The following is a 19,422-nucleotide window of genomic DNA, read 5'->3' on the forward strand; positions in this document are numbered from 1 at the left end:
GGGACAGTGCGTCTGCCTTCACATTTTGGGAACCTGGTCTGTAGGACAGGGTAAACACAGAACGGTTAAAAAACATGGCCCACCTTGCCTGACGAGGATTCAGTCTCCTCGCTGCCCGGATATACTCCAGGTTGCGGTGGTCAGTCCAGATGAGGAAAGGGTGTTTAGCCTCCTCAAGCCAATGTTTCCACGCCTTCAATGCTTTAACCACAGCCAACAACTCCTGGTCCCCCACATCATAGTTCCGCTCCGCCAGGCTAAGCTTCTTCGAGAAGAAGGCACAGGTGCGGAGCTTCGGTGGCGTGCCCGAGCGCTGAGAGAGCACGGCTCCTATCCCAGCCTCGGACGCGTCCACCTCCACTATGAACGCCAAAGAGGGATACGGATGGGCCAGCACGGGAGCCGAAGTAAACAGAGCCCTTAGGTGCCCAAAAGCCCTGTCTGCCTCAGCCGACCACTGCAAACAAACAGGACCCCCCCTTCAGCAGTGAGGTAATGGGAGCAGCCACCTGGCCAAAACCCCGGATAAATCTCTGGTAGTAATTGGCAAACCTTAAAAGCCGCTGCACTTCCTTTACCGTGGTGGGAGTCGACCAATTACGCACGGCTGAAATGCGGTCACTCTCCATCTCCACCACCGATGTGTAAATGCGATACCCTAGGAAGGAGTCGGCCTGCTGGAAGAACAGGCATTTCTCAGCCAGGTCATGCTCCAACAGTCGTCCAAGTACCCTGCGCACCAAGGACACATGCTCGGCGCGTGTAGCGGAGTATATCTGAATGTCATCGATATACACCACCACACCCTGCCCGTGCAGGTCCCTGAAAATCGAATCGAAGAATTAGAAGACTGATGGAGCATTCATTAACCCGTACGGCATGAAGAGGTACTCATAATGCACCGAGGTGGTACTGAACGCCGTCTTCCACTCGTCTCCCTCCCGGATACGCACCAGGTTGTAAGCGCTCCTGAGATCCAGTTTTGTGAAGAAGCGCGTCCCGTGCATTGACTCAATCGCCTTGGCGATGAGAGGTAGCGGGTTACTGTACCTCACCATGATTTGATTGAGACCTCGATAGTCAATGCATGGGCTCAGAACGCCCTCGTTCTTCTTCATGAAAAAGAAACTCAAGGAGGCGGGTGAAGTGGAGGACCGAATGTACCCCAGACGGAGTGATTCAGAGACATATGTCTCCATAGCCACCTCCTTGCTTGCGACAGGGGATACACGTGACTCCTGGGAAGTGCAGCGTCTACCAGGAGATTTAACGCACAATCCCCCTGTCGATGGGGTGGTAATTGAGTTGCCTTCTTTTTGGAGAAGGCGAGAGCCAAATCGGCATATTCTGGGGGGATGCACACGGTGGAGACCTGGTCTGGACTTTCCACCGTGGTAGCACCAACAGAAACCCCTACACACCTCCCCGAGCACTCTCGCGACCACCCCGTTAGAGCCCTCTGTTGCCATGAAATGGTGGGGTCATGACAAGCCAACCAGGGAAGGCCTAGTACCACGAGAAACACAGGAGAGTCAATGAGGAAGAGACTGATTCTCTCATCGTGACTCCCCCGCGTCACCATGGCCAGGGAGATGGTGGCTTCCCTAATTAACCCGGACCCTAATGGTCGACTATCCAGTGGTGTACCGGGAAAGGTCTAACAGGAACCATGGGAATTCCTAAACTAAGGGCGAACGCTCTGTCGATAAAATTCCCAGCCGCGCCTGAATCGACGAGTCCCATATGCGGGGAAAACTCAGGAAAACAAACATGAACAAACAGGTGGTTAACAGAGGGCTCTGGATGAGAGTGGTGCCTACTCACCTGGGGTGACGCCAGAGAGCCCTGCCTGCTGCCTCGACTCCCAGTGGGACCAACCCGGCACCGACCAGCAGTGAGCCCTCTGCGGCCACAGATGGTGCACGTGAAGGCCTCTCCTCCAGCCTCCCTAAGCGCAGCCTCTCCCAGCTCCATGGGCACCGGAGCGGGGGTGCTGGAAGATGAAACCGACAGAGCCCTCTCTGGACATCCGCTGGTGACCAGCAGGTTATCCAACCGGATGGACAGATCCACCAGTTGGTCAAAGGTGATGGTGGCATCCCTGCAGGCCAGCTCCTGCCGGACGTCCTCGGGCAGGCTGCATCGATAGTGGTCGTTAAGGGCCTTGTCGTTCCATCCTGTTCCGGCGGCCAAAGACCGGAATTCGAGGGCGAACTCCTGGGCGCTCCTCGTCCCCTGCCTCAGGTGGAAGAGCCGCTCCCCCGCCGCTCTACCCTCGGGCGGATTGTCAAAGACTGGGTGAACTCTTCGAAGTGGTCCATCTCCTTCTCCCCACATGGCGTTTGCCCACTCCAGAGCTCTCCCTGAGAGGCTTGAGACGAGGGCGGACACCCTCTCCCTTCCAGATGGAGCTGGGTGAACGGTGGCCAGGTATAGGTCCAGCTGTGATAGGAACCCCTGGCACCGTGCTGCCGTCCCATCATACTCCCTGGGAAGGGAGAGAAGCATCCTACTGGGATCGGATCCAGGAGGGGCGGGTAGAGATACCCCTGGTTGTGCTGGTCGAGGCCCTGGAGAGACTCCTTGTCTCTCCCAGCGGTCCATGGTCTGGACAACGCGATTCATCGTGGCGCCAAGATGTTGCAGGTGTGCGGGGAACAAGACAAAACAAATGAACAATGAAAAAACAAAGAACAATGAAAAATGGAGCGGCAATGGCTATAAGGCCGGTGACGTCGGCCGCCGAACGCCGCCTGTACTAGGAGATGAGCCGACTTCGGTGGAAGTCGTGACATATCCGCTCTCATCGGACTTTGGCTGCATATTTTCCTAAATTTTCTTAAAATCTGAAAATGTATGAAGCCATGCCCATTTCCTGAAAAATTGCATTATGGACCCTAAAAGCACTGAAATAGTGTCCACTGCATGTATACTTCGTATTTTGGCGAATTTATTATGTCATCCGGGAACTTTTGGCATACTAACTATATCCATACTGTGATTAATAAGCATACTATATACTCAATTTACATCAAAAATAGTATGGTTAGTGCGGTTAGTATGAGTATTAAACACAGCTATAGTGTTGTGTGCATGTGTATCATATGCATATATCTTTCTCCCTCTGACATCCCACTCCTCTCTCCTTCCTGCCCTCAAGGAGCTGTCCCTAGCGGTTCTAGCTGGAGACAGGTGTCTCTGTGGGTTCCCCACCCCCCACTTCTCCCTCCATGAGATGGAGGATGAGGAAATGTGCCTGCACCGCTGCCATGGTGAAGAGTTTGAGAGCTGTGGGAATGACAAGTACTTTGTGGTGTACCAGACACAGGTCCAAGGTAAACGAGTCACTATGTGCCACTGACCACATCATTCTAAGCTCTCTCTAGTTGTAATGACTGGACATCAATTACTATTACCAATGTCATTCATATTAAAGGTTGGATTTCCATAGATTTGTATTGATGCTCTTTGAGTAGAACAGATTGGCAGAGTGCTGAAAGTGGTACAGGAGTGGCAGTATTTCTGACCATGAGCTGGTGTTGGGAGGGCGTTCTTGTGAAATGGCTAGCTCACTTATTTCACACCATCACACCATCACACCCCCCCCCCCCCACCCCCCATGTGGCTGTTTTATCACACTTCTGCAGATGGCTGCTCAGATAGGCTGTGAGCGATGCTGCCTTAGTGCTGTAGCAACTCTAATTACATTCAAAAGCAGAAATAGAGGCTCAAATAAACTGTGTACAACAACATACTGGTCTGGACCAGTCATATTATAAGGATACCATTAAAAACAACAGTCAATGCAACTCAAAAAAGGAAGCCTGTGTAGTTGTTTAAAAAGTTATATATTTAATACTATTCACTGGCCATGTTTTATGTGACCTTTATTTTCTGCTCCAGTATGAGGAAGGTCTGTGCATCCACAGCTGTCTCAGCACACATTACTGACTTGTAGCATCTCTTGCTTCCATAGCCCTTGACACACGTGCCCGTTAACAGGTTGAAAATGGCAGATTTGGGCTCTGTTAAGCACCTAAATTTGGCCCAGTGGCTGTAAGTAAAATGCTATTAATAACGTCAGAGCTCAGGCTCTGCGCTTCACAGTGCTATATTGTTTTTTACATTATTTTAAAAAAACATTTTAGTAATTTAGCAGATGCTTTTATCCAGACGGACGTACAGTTACAGACTTATAGTTAAGATAGCTAAGTGGGACAACCACATATCACAGTGTATAGAGGTGTATAGAGAGAAGAGGAGAGGGTCTAGTACCGAGCCCTGGGGGACACCAGTCTTGAGAGTACGTGGAGCAGACACAGATCCTCTTCATGACACCTGGTAGGAGCGGCATGCCAGGTAGTATGCAATCCAAGAGTGTGTAGAGCCTGAGACGCCCAGCCCCGAGAAGGTAGAGAGGAGGATCTTATGGTTCACTATATCGAATGTAGCGGATAGATCTAGGAGGATGAGAACAGAGGATAGAGATTTAGCTTTGGCAGTGTGGAGAGCCTCCATGACACAGAGAAGAGCAGTCTCCCTCCTTGACACAGAGGAGAGCAGTCTCGGTTGAGTGATGCGTCTTGAAGCCTGACTGGTAAGGGTCAATTAGATCGTTCTGAGAGAGATAGCTAGAGAGTTGGTCAAAGATGGCACACTCAAGTGTTTTGGAAAGAAAATAAAAATGTGATACTGGTCTGTATTTTTTTAACATCAGAGGAATCGAGTTTGACTGACCTGACCTTAAGCACCTCATGCAACAAGAAGTTGCTAATTGGGCAACCTTTGCACGTTTTGTTGTCTGAGTGAGGGAAATGATGTAAATTAGGATGACTAGATGCATTTTGAAAGATAAGAAGTTCAGGATTATAATAAATACAGCTTTGATGTCATACAAGCAAGCCAAACACCCCTGAGTCCAAATGTGCACTTCACATTTCCATTTCATAAAACTAATGTTATATACCTTGTCAACATTTATGATCACTATCTTTGATGTACAGTTACAAGAGGACATTGCTTCATACCCTGGGTTGTTCTGAACAGACTTGACCCATATTTGTCTATCGTGAAGAAAATCCATAGCAGAACACCGTCCTCATATGACCAATGTTCCCTCTAAATTGTGCATGTGCTCCTGCAGGACTGCCCTGCAGAAAAAATACCAAACTGTGCAGAGATGCAAGAGATTGAAATTCACTGAGTTCGCCCCATTAGTTTGCACTATATAGATCAAGTTTTTCCTGTGATCTAGTCAACATTATATCAGCTCCTTTTCAATGCAACAAACCATAACAAATCTAACTTTGCAAGCTTGAGTCTGTAATTTTGTTGTAGGCAGAGCCAGAGGGCAATGGAGTAAAAGTATTATTATAAGAATAGGTCAGCAATGGGGAGTTAATGCTTCTTCCTACAAGAGCACAACACGTGTAGACTGCATTTCAAGCTGTCTTTGAAAAGCTAGTCAGGTAAAAAGCTTGTGTCTTAATTAAAGGGGCAGTGTTTTATTTTGAGACAGGCTTGAATATGCAAATACGCTAATATGCAGAGGGATAGCCTACATTGTCTAATTATCTGTATGGTAGTAATAATTCATTGTAGTTTGTAAAGTGGTTTCTTGCACCATACAATGAAATTTACAGTCACCTACAGTATTTGGCCTATGGTGTTACAGACCAAGTAAAAAATCATGAATTAATGTCAAGCCCTTCATAATGTAAAAACCTTTTTAAAAGTGTCATGCAATGTAGGCCTGCATTGAACACCACATATAGGCTACTGTAGGCTATATCATAGAAATCAAAAGCTATTTCCATGTGAACATGTTATTGGAATTGCTGCATTGGTTTTGTTGGTAGGGCTACATTATACCAAAATAGCCACAATAGCCTATTGGCTACTGTCTAAAACTGTAAGGGTACAGCCTCAATGTTCACTGTAAACCCAGCCTGGAAGTTGCACAAAATTCTCACATCTTCAAGTTTCAGCTCACAAGACCAAAAATGCCCTCAGTGCCCGCCAAAATTAGAGAGAACATTGCTCATGACTCCTTTCTATGTGTTAAAGCCTAACACTGTAAGATAACATTTTATAACTTAGTCATGTTGGCAGAAGAACAAGCTTTCAAATTATGCCCACCTGACCAAGATTGCATTTATGGCTGTTTTTTTTATTGCGTAAACAACAACATAATTGTTAATTAATTTGTTTTCCCTCATGTAACCCTACTGGTTGTGCAGTTGATTTCTGAATGTAATGTACAATTTAGGCCTTTGCTTTTTACTGTGATTTTTAATGTTATTCCTTGCTTTTGCAGGTCTAATTGCTATTGATAGATATACAGGTTTGTGTTATTGATGGGTATAGGGACAATGGCCAATGTAGCCAGTTGGTTGTGCTCTGAGGTGAGCACTTGCACAGTGCTCCTGTTGTCCGGCTGTCCACTCAGGTGGTGTCGGAATTGGCAGTGCATCTAGCGTTATACTTTCATGGCCTTGACTGGCTAGGGTCCTAAATCGATGGTTACAGTTTGTGCTGTTTTAATGAGCACGTCTTGGCCTATCAATCTTTGTGGTGCTTCTCTTCAACATACTGTTGTGTGATTTCTTGCGTGCAAAATGACAATAGTTGTGTATATGGCTGCATTTCAGATATACAGTACCAGTCAAAAGTTTGGACAAACCTACTCATTCAAGGTTTTTTCTTTATGTTTACTATTTTATAGATTGCAGAATAATAGTGAAGACATCAAAACTATGAAAAAGCACATATGGAACATGTAGTAACCAAAAAGTAGAATTATATTTTAGATTTTAGATTCTTTAAAGTAGCCACCCTTTGTCTTGATGACAGCGTTGCACACTCTTGGCACTCTCTCAACCAGCTTCACCTGGAATGCTTTTCCAACCGTCTTGAAGGAGTTCCCACATATGCTGAGCACTTGTTGGCTGCGTTTCCTTCACTCTGCGGTCCAACTCATCCCAAACCATCTCAATTGGGTTGAGGTCAGGTGATTGTGAGGCCAGGTCATCTGATGCAGCACCGCATCACTCTCCTTCTTGGTCAAATAGCCCTTACACAGCCTGGAGGTGTGTTGGGTCATTGTCCTGTTGAAAATCAAATGATAGTCCCACTAAGCGCAAATCAGGTGGGATGGCGTATCTCTGCAGAATGTTGTGGTAGCCATGCTGGTTAAGTGTGCCTTGAATTCTAAACAAATGACGGACAGTGTCACCAGCAACGCACCTCCACACCATCAAATCAAATCAAATCAAATTGTATTTGTCACATACACATGGTTAGCAGATGTTAATGCGAGTGTAGCGAAATGCTTGTGCTTCTAGTTCCGACAATGCAGTAATAACCAACAAGTAATCTAACTAACAATTCCAAAACTACTGTCTTGTACACAGTGTAAGGGGATAAAGAATATGTACATAAGGATATATGAATGAGTGATGGTACAGAGCAGCATAGGCAAGATACAGTAGATGGTATCGAGTACAGTATATACATATGAGATGAGTATGTAAACAAAGTGGCATAGTTAAAGTGGCTAGTGATACATGTATTACATAAGGATACAGTCGATGATATAGAGTACAGTATATACGTATGCATATGAGATGAATAATGTAGGGTAAGTAACATTATATAAGGTAGCATTGTTTAAAGTGGCTAGTGATATATTTACATCATTTCCCATCAATTCCCATTATTAAAGTGGCTGGAGTTGAGTCAGTGTCAGTGTGTTGGCAGCAGCCACTCAATGTTAGTGGTGGCTGTTTAACAGTCTGATGGCCTTGAGATAGAAGCTGTTTTTCAGTCTCTCGGTCCCAGCTTTGATGCACCTGTACTGACCTCGCCTTCTGGATGATAGTGAACAGGCAGTGGCTCGGGTGGTTGATGTCCTTGATGATCTTTATGGCCTTTCTGTAACATCGGGTGGTGTAGGTGTCCTGGAGGGCAGGTAGTTTGCCCCCGGTGATGCGTTGTGCAGACCTCACTACCCTCTGGAGAGCCTTACGGTTGAGGGCGGAGCAGTTGCCGTACCAGGCGGTGATACAGCCCGCCAGGATGCTCTCGATTGTGCATCTGTAGAAGTTTGTGAGTGCTTTTGGTGACAAGCCGAATTTCTTCAGCCTCCTGAGGTTGAAGAGGCGCTGCTGCGCCTTCTTCACAATGCTGTCTGTGTGAGTGGACCAATTCAGTTTGTCTGTGATGTGTATGCCGAGGAACTTAAAACTTGCTACCCTCTCCACTACTGTTCCATCGATGTGGATAGGGGGGTGTTACCTCTGCTGTTTCCTGAAGTCCACAATCATCTCCTTAGTTTTGTTGACGTTGAGTGTGAGGTTATTTTCCAACACCACACTCCGAGGGCCCTCACCTCCTCCCTGTAGGCCGTCTCGTCGTTGTTGGTAATCAAGCCTACCACTGTTGTGTCGTCCGCAAACTTGATGATTGAGTTGGAGGCGTGCGTGGCCACGCAGTCGTGGGTGAACATGGAGTACAGGAGAGGGCTCAGAACGCACCCTTGTGGGGCCCCAGTGTTGAGGATCAGCGGGGAGGAGATGTTGTTGCCTACCCTCACCACCTGGGGGCGGCCCGTCAGGAAGTCCAGTACCCAGTTGCACAGGGCGGGGTCGAGACCCAGGGTCTCGAGCTTGATGACGAGCTTGGAGGGTACTATGGTGTTGAATGCCGAGCTGTAGTCAATGAACAGCATTCTCACATAGGTATTCCTCTTGTCCAGATGGGTTAGGGCAGTGTGCAGTGTAGTTGAGATTGCATCGTCTGTGGACCTATTTGGGTGGTAAGCAAATTGGAGTGGGTCTAGGGTGTCAGGTAGGGTGGAGGTGATATGGTCCTTGACTAGTCTCTCAAAGCACTTCATGATGACGGAAGTGAGTGCTAGTAGTCGTTTAGCTCAGTTACCTTAGCTTTCTTGGGAACAGGAACAATGGTGGCCCTCTTGAAGCATGTGGGAACAGCAGACTGGTATAGGGATTGATTGAATATGTCCGTAAACACACCGGCCAGCTGGTCTGCGCATGCTCTGATGGCGCGGCTGGGGATGCCGTCTGGGCCTGCAGCCTTGCGAGGGTTAACACGTTTAAATGTCTTACTCACCTCGGCTGCAGTGAAGGAGAGACCGCATGTTTTCGTTGCAGGCCGTGTCAGTGGCACCGTATTGTCCTCAAAGCGGGCAAAAAAGTTATTTAGTCTGCCTGGGAGCAAGACATCCTGGTCCGTGACTGGGCTGGATTTCTTCCTGTAGTTCATGATTGACTGTAGACCCTGCCACATGCCTCTTGTGTCTGAGCCGTTGAATTGAGATTCTACTTTGTCTCTGTACTGACGCTTAGCTTGTTTGATAGCCTTGCGGAGGGAATAGCTGCACTGTTTGTATTCGGTCATGTTACCAGACACCTTGCCCTGATTAAAAGCAGTGGTTCGCGCTTTCAGTTTCACGCGAATGCTGCCATCAATCCACGGTTTCTGGTTAGGGAATGTTTTAATCGTTGCTATGGGAATGACATCTTCAACGCACGTTCTAATGAACTCGCACACCGAATCAGCGTATTCGTCAATATTGTTATCTGACGCAATACGAAACATGTCCCAGTCCACGTGATGGACGCAGTCTTGGAGTGTGGAGTCAGCTTGGTCGGACCTCAGCGTGGGAGCCTCTTGTTTTAGTTTCTGTCTGTAGGCAGGGATCAACAAAATGGAGTCGTGGTCAGCTTTTCCGAAAGGGGGGCGGGGCAGGGCCTTATATGCGTCGCGGAAGTTAGAGTAACAATGATCCTAGGTCTTTCCACCCCTGGTTGCGCAATCGATATGCTGATAAAATTTAGGGAGTCTTGTTTTCAGATTAGCCTTGTTAAAATCCCCAGCTACAATGAATGCAGCCTCCGGATAAATGGTTTCCAGTTTGCAAAGAGTTAAATAAAGTTTGTTCAGAACGATCGATGTGTCTGCTTGGGGGGGGATATATACGGCTGTGATTATAATCGAAGAAAATTCTCTTGGTAGATAATGCGGTCTACATTTGATTGTGAGGAATTCTAAATCAGGTGAACAGAAGAATTTGAGTTCCTGTATGTTTCTTTCATCACACCATGTCACGTTAGCCATAAGGCATACGCCCCCGCCCCTCTTCTTACCAGAAAGATGTTTGTTTCTGTCTGCGCGATGCTTGGAGAAACCCGTTGGCTGCACCGCCTCGGATAGCGTCTCTCCAGTGAGCCACGTTTCCGTGAAGCAAAGAACGTTACAGTCTCTGATGTCCCTCTGGAATGCTACCCTTGCTCGGATTTCATCAACCTTGTTGTCAAGAGACTGGAGTCTCCGGAGTCTGACCAGAAGACCGCCTCGTTTCCCTCTTTTTCGGAGTCGTTTTTTTGGGTCGCTGCATGGGATCCACTCCCTTGTCCTGTTTGTAAGGCAGAACACAGGATCCGCGTCGCGAAAAACATATACTTGGTCGTACTGATGGTGAGTTGATGCTGATCTTATATTCAGTAGTTCTTCTCGACTGTATGTAATGAAACCTAAGATGACCTGGGGTACTAATGTAAGAAATAACACGTAAAAAAACAAAAAACTGCATAGTTTCCTAGGAACGCGAAGCGAGGCGGCCATCTCTGTCGGCGCCGGAAGCGAGGCGGCCATGTCTGTCATACCTCCTCCTCCATGATTCACGGTGGAAACCACACATGCGGAGTTCATCTGTTCACCTACTCTGCGTCTCACAAAGACACAGCGGTTGGAGCCAAAAATCTAAAGTTTGGACTCATCAGACCAAAGGATAGATTTCCACTGGTCTAATGTCCATTGCTCGTGGTTCTTGGCCCAAGCAAGTCTCTTCTTTATATTGGTGTCCTTTAGTAGTGGTTTCTTTGCAGCAATTTGACCATGAAGGCCTGATTCAGGCAGTCTCCTCTGAACAGTTGATGTTGAAAGGTGTCTGTTACTTGAACTCTGTGAAACATTTATTTGGGATGCAATCTGAGGTGCAGTCAACTCTAATGAACTTATCCTCTGCAGCAGAGGTAACTCTGGGTCTTCCTTTTCTGACAGTCCTCATGAGATCCAGTTTCATCAAAGCGCTTGATGGTTTTTGCGACTGCACTTGAAGAAACTTTCAAAGTTCTTGACCTTTTCCAGATTGACTGACCTAGTGATGGATCATTTCTCTTTGCTTTTTTGAGCTGTTCTTACCATAATATAGACGTGGTCTTTTATCAAATAGGGCTTCTGTATACCCCCCTACCTTGTCACAACACAACTGATTAGCTCAAACGCAACTTCTTGACGCTACCCATCCCTTTAGCGGGATAATTGTCATCAACAACCACTGAATTGCACAGCGCCACATTCAAATAATATTACTAAAAATATTTATATTCATGAAATCACAAGTGCAATATTGCAAAACACAGCCTAGCCTTTTCTTAATCCACCTGTCGTCTCAAATTTTGAAAATATGCTTTACAGCGAAAGCAATCTAAGCATTTGTGTAAGTTTATCGATCACTCGACAAAACATTATGTACACTTAGCATCAAGTAGCTTGGTCACGAAAATCAGAAAAGCAATCAAATTAATCGTTTACCTTTGATGATCTTCAGATGTTTTCACTCACGAGACTCCCAGTTACACAATAAATGTTCCTTTTGTTCCATAAAGATTATTTTTATATCCAAAATACCTCCGTTTGTTTGGCGCGTTATGTTCAGAAATCCACAGGAAAGAGTGGTCACGACAACGCAGACGAAAATTCCAAATAATGTCCGCAATGTCCACAGAAACATGTCAAACGTTTTTTATAATCAATCCTGAGGTTATTTTTAAAATATATAATCGATAATATATAAACCGCAACTGTCTTTATCAGTAGGAGAGGGAGATATCCCTTTAAATGGAGCAAAGGCAGGCTATGGAACATGGATTTTTCAAAATAGAGGCCACTTCCTGGTTTGATTTTCCTCATGGTTTCGCCTGCAGCATCAGTTCTGTTATACTCACAGAAAATATTTTGACAGTTTTGGAAACTTCAGAGTGTTTTCTATCCTAATCTGTAATTTATATGCAAATTATAGCATCTGGTCCTGAGAAATAGGCTGTTTACTTTGGGAACGTTATTTTTCCAAACTAGTGGCCCCTAGCATCAAGAGGTTTTAAGAAGGAAAGAAATTCCTGTTAATTGAAATGTATTACAGGTGACTACCTCGTGAAGCTGGTTGAGAGAAAGCCAAGAGTGCAAAGCTGTCATCAAGGGAAAGGGTGGCTGCTTTGAAGAATCTGAAATATAAAATATATTGATTTGTTTAACACTTTTTTTTGTTATGATTCCATATGTGTTATTTCATAGTTTTGATATCTTCACTATTATTCTACAATGTAGAAAAAAGTCAAACTTAAGAAAAACCATGGAATTAATAGGTGTCCAAACTTTCGACAAGTACTGTACAACTTTACCGTGAAATGCTTACTCATGAGCCCTTTCCCAACAATGCAGAGTTAAAATGTAAGAAGGAAATAGTAACACAAGAAATTAACTATAACGAGGCTATATACAAGGAGTACCGGTACCAAGTCAATGTGCTGGGGGTAAGAGGTAGTTGAGGTGAAAATTAGTCTATACTGTAAAAGTGATACTATGAAAACGACACAGCCTACTTTTTCACCCCTTCCCTGCTCTCTTGCTATATATAGTGTGTGAGTGTTGCTCTCGGAATGCGCATTTGCTCTTATTCACAGCAGATTTAAATTGGCTACTGTCAGGTAGGAGAGATGTGTTCCAAACAAAACAACTAAAAGTGTGGTCAACGGCACAGCTGGGAGAGCTCAAAAAAGAACCTTATAGTTAAAGACTCTTCTTTGAGTCATAAGAGTGCTTTGAAATTACTTAGGAATCAAATCAAAGTTTATTTGTCACGTGCACTGAATACAACAGAGGTAGACCTTACAGTGAAATGCTTACTTACAGGCTCTAACCAATAGTGCAGAGAACAAAAGTGTGTGTGTGTGTGTGTGTGTGTTTGTAAATAAAGAAATAAAACAACAGTAAAAATACATTTTGAAAATAAGAGTAGCAAGGCAAAATACAGACATTACCAGCCTTTCAAAGCACTTTAAGGTTACCGACGTGAGTGCAACGGGTCTGTAGTCATTTAGGCAGGTTGCCTTTGTGTTCTTGGGCAAAGGGACTATGGTGGTCTGCTTGAAGCATGTTGGTATTACAGACTCAATCAGGGACATGTTGAAAATGTCAGTGAAGACACCTGCCAGTTGGTCAGCACATGCCCGGAGCACACGTTCTGGTAATCCATCTGGCCCCGCAGCCTTGTCAATGTTGAACTGTTTAAAGGTTTTACTGACGTCAGCTACGGAGAGAGGGATCACACAGTCGTCTGAAACAGCTGATGCTCTCATGCATGCCTCAGTGTTGCTTGCCTCGAAGCGAGCATAGAAGTGATTTAGCTCGTCTGGTAGGCTCGTGTCACTGGGCAGCTCGCGGCTGTGCTTCCCTTTGTAGTCTGTAATAGTTTGCAAGCCCTGCCACATCCGACGAGCGTCAGAGCCGGTGTAGTATGATTCAATCTTAGCCCTGTATTGACGCTTTGCCCTTCGTCGCAGGGTATAGCGGGATTTCTTGTAAGCTTCCGGGTTAGAGTCTCGCACCTTGAATGCGGCAGCTCTACCCTTTAGCTCAGTGTGAATTTTGCCTGTAATCCATGGCTTCTGGTTGGGGTATGTACGTACAGTCACTGTGGGGACAACGTCCTCAATGCACTTATTGATAAAGCCAGTGACTGATGTGGTGTATTCCTCAATGTCATCGGAAGAATCCCGGAACATGTTCCAGTCTGTGATAGCAAAACAGTCCTGTAGTTTAGCATCTGCTTCATCTGACAATTTGTTTATAGACCGAGTCACTGGTTCTTCCTGCTTTAATTTTTGCTTGTAAGCAGGAATCAGGAGGATAGAGTTGTGGTCGGATTTACCAAATGGAGGTCGAGGGAGAGCTTTGTACGTGTCTCTGTGTGTGGAGTACAGCTGATCTAGATTTTTTTCCCTCTGGTTGCACATTTAACATGTTGATAGAGATTTGGTAGAACTGATTTAAGTTTCCCTGCATTAAAGTCTCCGGCCACTAGGAGCGCCTCCTCTGGGTGAGTGGTTTCCTGTTTGCTTATTTCCTTATGCAGCTGACTGAGTGCGGTCTTAGTGCCGGCATCTGTCTGTGGTGGTAAATAAATAGCCACGAAAAGTATAGCTGAGAACTTTCTAGGCAACTAGTGTGGCCTGCAAATTATCATAATATACTCTCCTTCAGGCGAGCAAAATCTAGAGACTTCCTTAGATTTCGTGCACCAGCTGTTGTTTACAAATATGTACTGTTGTTTACAAATATGTACAGACCACCCCAACTCGTCTTACCGGAGTGTGCTGTTCTATCCTGCCGGTGCAGCGTGTATCCCACTAGCTGAATATCCATGTCGTCATTCAGCCACGATCCCGTGAAACATAGGATATTACAGTTTTTGATGTCCCGTTGGTTGGATATTCGTGATCGTACCTCGCCTAGATTATTGTCCAATGATTGCACGTTGGCGAGTAATTTTGACGGTAACGGCAGCTTTCCTAGTTGCCTTCTGCAGGTCCGGACGAGGCATACGGCTCTTCTTCCTCTGCGTCGCTTCCTTTTGCGAATAATTGGGATGTCTGCCCTGTGGGGTGTTTGGAGAATATCGTGTGAGTCCTGCTTGCTGCTGTTGTTGTTGTTGTTGAATTTATTTTTGTCTTATCCGAGGTGAATGATCGCTGTCCTGATACTGTATCTAGAAGCTCTTTTATGCCGTAAGATACGGTTGCAGAAACATTATGTACAAAATAATTTACAAATATCGCAGAACTGTGCACACTTTGGAGAGATGCGTGGCCATGTGGAGACACCAGTTAGTCCTCTCACTCAAACCTTCTATTTGTTGTACATACCCCACATTTTCCCAGGAATATTCTTATCATGTTACTGAATGTATCCAGAGTATTCTCAGATTTCGTTATCAAAGCAGGCGGCGAAAAGTACAGTAAATGTAAAATGCATAAAATCAACAGGGTAATGTTTGGATTCAGTCTTGTGTCAGGTGAACTGTTGTGTCCTCAACTTTGATCTTATAACTTTCCCATTGTTGCGTTCTGAGAATATGAAATATGCTTATTCATGTCACTGAGGGAGAGAGGGTAATGTGTAACATTTACATTATATCAGGAATCCTATTGAAAGATTGAGTACTTAGGGTTAGATGGTCTGGAACAGAAGTTAATGGTTACCTGTGGACGGAAGGTATATAGTGTGTGCAATTAAACTTGTAAGGTGCTGAGTGCAGGGAAGAGATCACATGTGGCAGGCATTGATAAGGGGAGAGAGCCGTGGATTAGTGATGGCCTTATTACTTAGTTTCCTGCCTAGCAGTAAAGAAACAATGTTTGTTCAGATGTGTAGGAGGAGACTCAGCCTAGGAGGAAGGGTTAAATATCAGTGCTTGTGTGAAAATGTTTTTGTCTGAATGCAGCTGTATTGACCCCCTGGGAAGAATTAACTTAGCTTTCATAGTGTCCGTTGAGTTTTTTACTCTGAGAATTAGAACCTAACACCATAATCTCCTAACTGTTCCCTTTCAGTTGCTACCATGCAACATTTACATTTATCCCTATCCATATAGGCCAATTCCCACGAGTGTAAAGGGTTGACTTCTCTGGGATCGTTCGGGACGCTAGCGTCCCACCTCGCCAACAGCCAGTGAAATTGCAGGGCGCCAAATTCAAAACAACAGAAATCTCATAATTAAAATTCCTCAACCATACAGGAATTTTACACCATTTTAAAGATACACTTCTCGTTAATCCAACCACAGTGTCCGATTTCAAAAAGGCTTTTCGACGAAAGCAGAACATATCATTATGTTAGGTCAGAAACTAGTCACAGAAAGAATTCAGCCATTTTCAGATTTCAAAACAACTTTATGGCAAAAGCACAATATTCAATAATCTGAGAACAGGTTCAGCCACAATAGCAAGCCATACAGTTACCCGCCAAATTGTGGAGTCAACAAAAGTCATAAACAGCATTATAAATCTTCACTTACCTTTGCTGATCTTCGTTGGAATGCACTCCCAGGACTCCCAATTCCACAAGAAATGTTTGTTTTGTTTGATTGCGTACATATTAATGTCCAAATACCTCCGCTTTGTTTGCGCGTTTAGTTCACTATTCCAAAGGCAAGCTCAAAATCTAGATGAAAAGTCAAAAGAGTTCCATTACAGTTTGTAGAAATATGTGAAACAATGTTTACAATCAAGCCTTAGGGTCTTTTTATAATAAATCTTCAATAATATTCCAACAGGACAATAGCGTATCCATTACAGAGGAAAAAGAAGGAACGGCTCTCCCGCGTGACCGCGCAGTAAACAACTGATTGGCCTCAGCCTAGTCCACTTGTTGAAACAGCTCTTATTTGACACCCTTCCACAATAGAAGCCTCAAATAACTTTCTAAAGACTGTTGACATCTGCTGGAAGCCTTGGGAAGTGCAATCTGGCCCCATAGACACAGCATATTGGATAGGCAATCACTTAAATGAAACTACAAACCTCAGATTTCCCACTTCCTGGTTGGATTTGTCTCAGGTTTTCACCTGCCATATGAGTTCTGTCATACTCACAGACATCATTCAAACAGTTTTAGAAACTTCAGAGTGTTTTCTATCCAATACTACTAATAATATGCATATATTAGCATATGGGACAGATTAGCAGGCAGTTTACTCTGGGCAACTTATTCATCCAAGCTACTCAATACTGCCCCCCTGTCACCAAGAAGTTAAACAGCCTCCAGAGTTACAACATCATAATCTACACAGAGCTCCACTCACACCAACCACATTACTCACAAAGCTTGCACGTCTACTGAGTCAGTCTCTAGGTCATGAGGGTCATTGTGTTGTATAGTGCAGGACATTTGAAGCAATGACTGGATTTCAATGGCGATATACATTACCTTTGCCCAGTTCTTTCTCTGTAGTAGAAGCACCTGTCTGCTCAAGGTCTAGGCACTTGTCATCTCCCGCCTGGACTACTGTGACTCGCTGTTGGCTGGGCTCCCCGCTTATGCCATTAAACCCCTGCAACTTATCCAGAACACTGCAGCCCGCCTGGTTTTCAAACTTCACAAGTTCTCCCATGTCAACCCGCTCCTCCGCACACTCCACTGGCTTCCAATCGAAGCTCGCATCCACTATAAGATCATGGTGCTTGCCTACGGAGCAGCAAGAGGAACTACCCTCCCTACCTTCAGGCTATGATCAAACCCTACACACCAACCCAAGCACTCCATTCTGCCACCTCTGGTCTATTTGCCCTCACACCCTTACGGAATGGGAGGGCAGCTCCCACTCAGCTCAGCCCAAGCTCTTCTCTGTCCTGGCACCCCAATGGTAGAACCAGCTTCCTGAAGCTAAGACAGCAGAGTCCCTGTCCATCTTCCAAAAGCACCTGAAACCCTACCTCCTCAAAGAACATCTTAAATAATCCCCCTTCTAAAAAATGTTAAATGTAGGATGTATGACCCTGAAATAGCTTTCTATGTTCACCTGTCATGCTAAAGTACATAGGCCCTTTGACATTCTCACTCACTCTCCAGCTAGTATTGTATTTAAAGTTTGTGTCTGGTTCATAATACATTTTTTGGAAGGAACGCAAATAATTCTGAGTATTTCATGTATTATCATGTATTATTGTGTATCATCTATTATTGTGTATCACATGTGTGACCTGTGTTCTTTCCTGTGTTTCCTCAGATAACCGTTGTATGGACCGGCACTTCCTGCCCACGCGCTCCAAGCAGCTGATGGCCCTGGCCAGCTTCCCCGGGGCTGGCAACACCTGGGCCCGCCACCTCATAGAGCTGGCCACTGGCTTCTACACAGGCAGCTACTACTTTGATGGCTCCCTCTACAACAAAGGTACTGTAGGCCTAACCTGGAGGTAACAGGTGACATGGGTACTGGATAGTTAGTTATACATTGGGAAGTCATGCAGTCACTTAAACAGCCAAAATTACACTATTAAGCATGGTCACGTTTTGTCGTTGTTGTTTCTTCTTTTAAAAGGCTTCAAAGGTGAGCGAGACCATTGGCGGAGTGGTAGGAACGTCTGCATTAAAACACATGAGAGCGGCAAGAAGGAGATTGAAGCCTTTGACGCCAGCATCGTCATGATCCGCAACCCTTATAAAGCCCTCATGGCTGAGTTCAACCGCAAGTACGGCGGCCATATTGGATTTGCCTCACAGGCCCACTGGAGAGGGAAAGGTGAGACTTCAGCCAATGATACAGTGCCCTTATTGCTATGTAATTATTGCTGTAATTACAGTGTAACAACTATTGTCATTGCTCTTTATATCACTTTATTTACACTGTACTTAGGGTTGGGGTTGAGCCAGGATGTGGACAAGAGGCTAGGGTATGGGCTAAGGTTAATAGGGTTACTGCTGTAAGTACAGTGTAAGTACAATGTGTAGTTACAATACTGTTACACAGTAATTGCGTGAGTATAGTTGTACAGTAATAAGGGTAATGTAAAGTTTTACCCAATTGTCTGCATTATTGATGAGTCATGACTAGGTGAACTCAACAGATATGAACAGGGTTGGTATAATGTAGATGTGCCCTTCCTCCATTATGCTACTGTGTGCCAATGTTCAGTGGCTCTTTCCTTATCAACTAATGTGATAAACCACAGAGGATTTCAATTTACAGTACCAGAAAAAGTTTGGACACGTCTACTCATTCAAGGGTATTTCTTTATTTTGACTATTTTCTACATTGTAGAATGATAGTGAAGACATCAAGACTATGAAATAACACATATGGTATCATGTAGTAACCAAAAAAGTGTTAAACAAATCAAAACATATTTTATATTTGAGATTCTTCAAAGTAGCCACCCTTTGCCTAAAATCTAAAATCTAAAATCTATTTTAATTTGTTTAACACTTTTTTGGTTACTACATTATTCCATGTGTTATTTCATAGTTTTGATGTCTTCACTATTATTCTACAATGTAGAAAAAAGTAAAAATAAAGAAATACCCTTGAATGAGTAGGTGTGTACAAACTTTTGACTGGTAACGGGGTGTCAGGGTAGCCTAGTGGTTAGAGCGTTAGACTAGTAAGTGAAAGGTTGCAAGTTCAAGTCCCCGAGCTGACAAGGTACAAATCTGTGTTTCTGCCCCTGAACAGGCAGGTAACTTACTGTTCCTAGGCTGTCATTGAAAATAAGAATTTGTTCTTAACTGACTTGCCTAGTAAAATATATATGTATTTTTTTAAATGATAGAATGGCGTTTTGG

The 19,422-nt window shown here is 44.7% G+C and overlaps 1 protein-coding gene across 10 annotated transcripts in view; it reads left to right on the forward strand.

Annotated features, from left to right (window-relative positions):
• Positions 1–19,422, forward strand: part of wscd2 (WSC domain sialate O sulfotransferase 2) — a 158,610-nt gene that overhangs the window by 134,414 nt on the left and 4,774 nt on the right. For 6 of the 10 annotated variants that reach the window (XM_036935965.2, XM_090190805.1, XM_090190802.1 and 3 more), the window contains 2 exons: positions 17,870–18,034; positions 18,182–18,382. In XM_036935965.2, the coding sequence (XP_036791860.2) occupies positions 17,870–18,034; positions 18,182–18,382 (366 nt within the window). Of the gene's footprint in view, positions 1–3,160; positions 3,336–17,869; positions 18,035–18,181; positions 18,383–19,422 lie in introns of all 10 variants that reach the window. The other 4 variants (XM_036935964.2, XM_021621664.3, XM_021621665.3 and 1 more) reach the window with 1 other exon arrangement.

This window comes from Oncorhynchus mykiss, chromosome 11 (genome assembly GCF_057628025.1).
Source record: "Oncorhynchus mykiss isolate SJ-2025 chromosome 11, ASM5762802v1, whole genome shotgun sequence".
Lineage (NCBI taxonomy): Eukaryota > Metazoa > Chordata > Actinopteri > Salmoniformes > Salmonidae > Oncorhynchus > Oncorhynchus mykiss.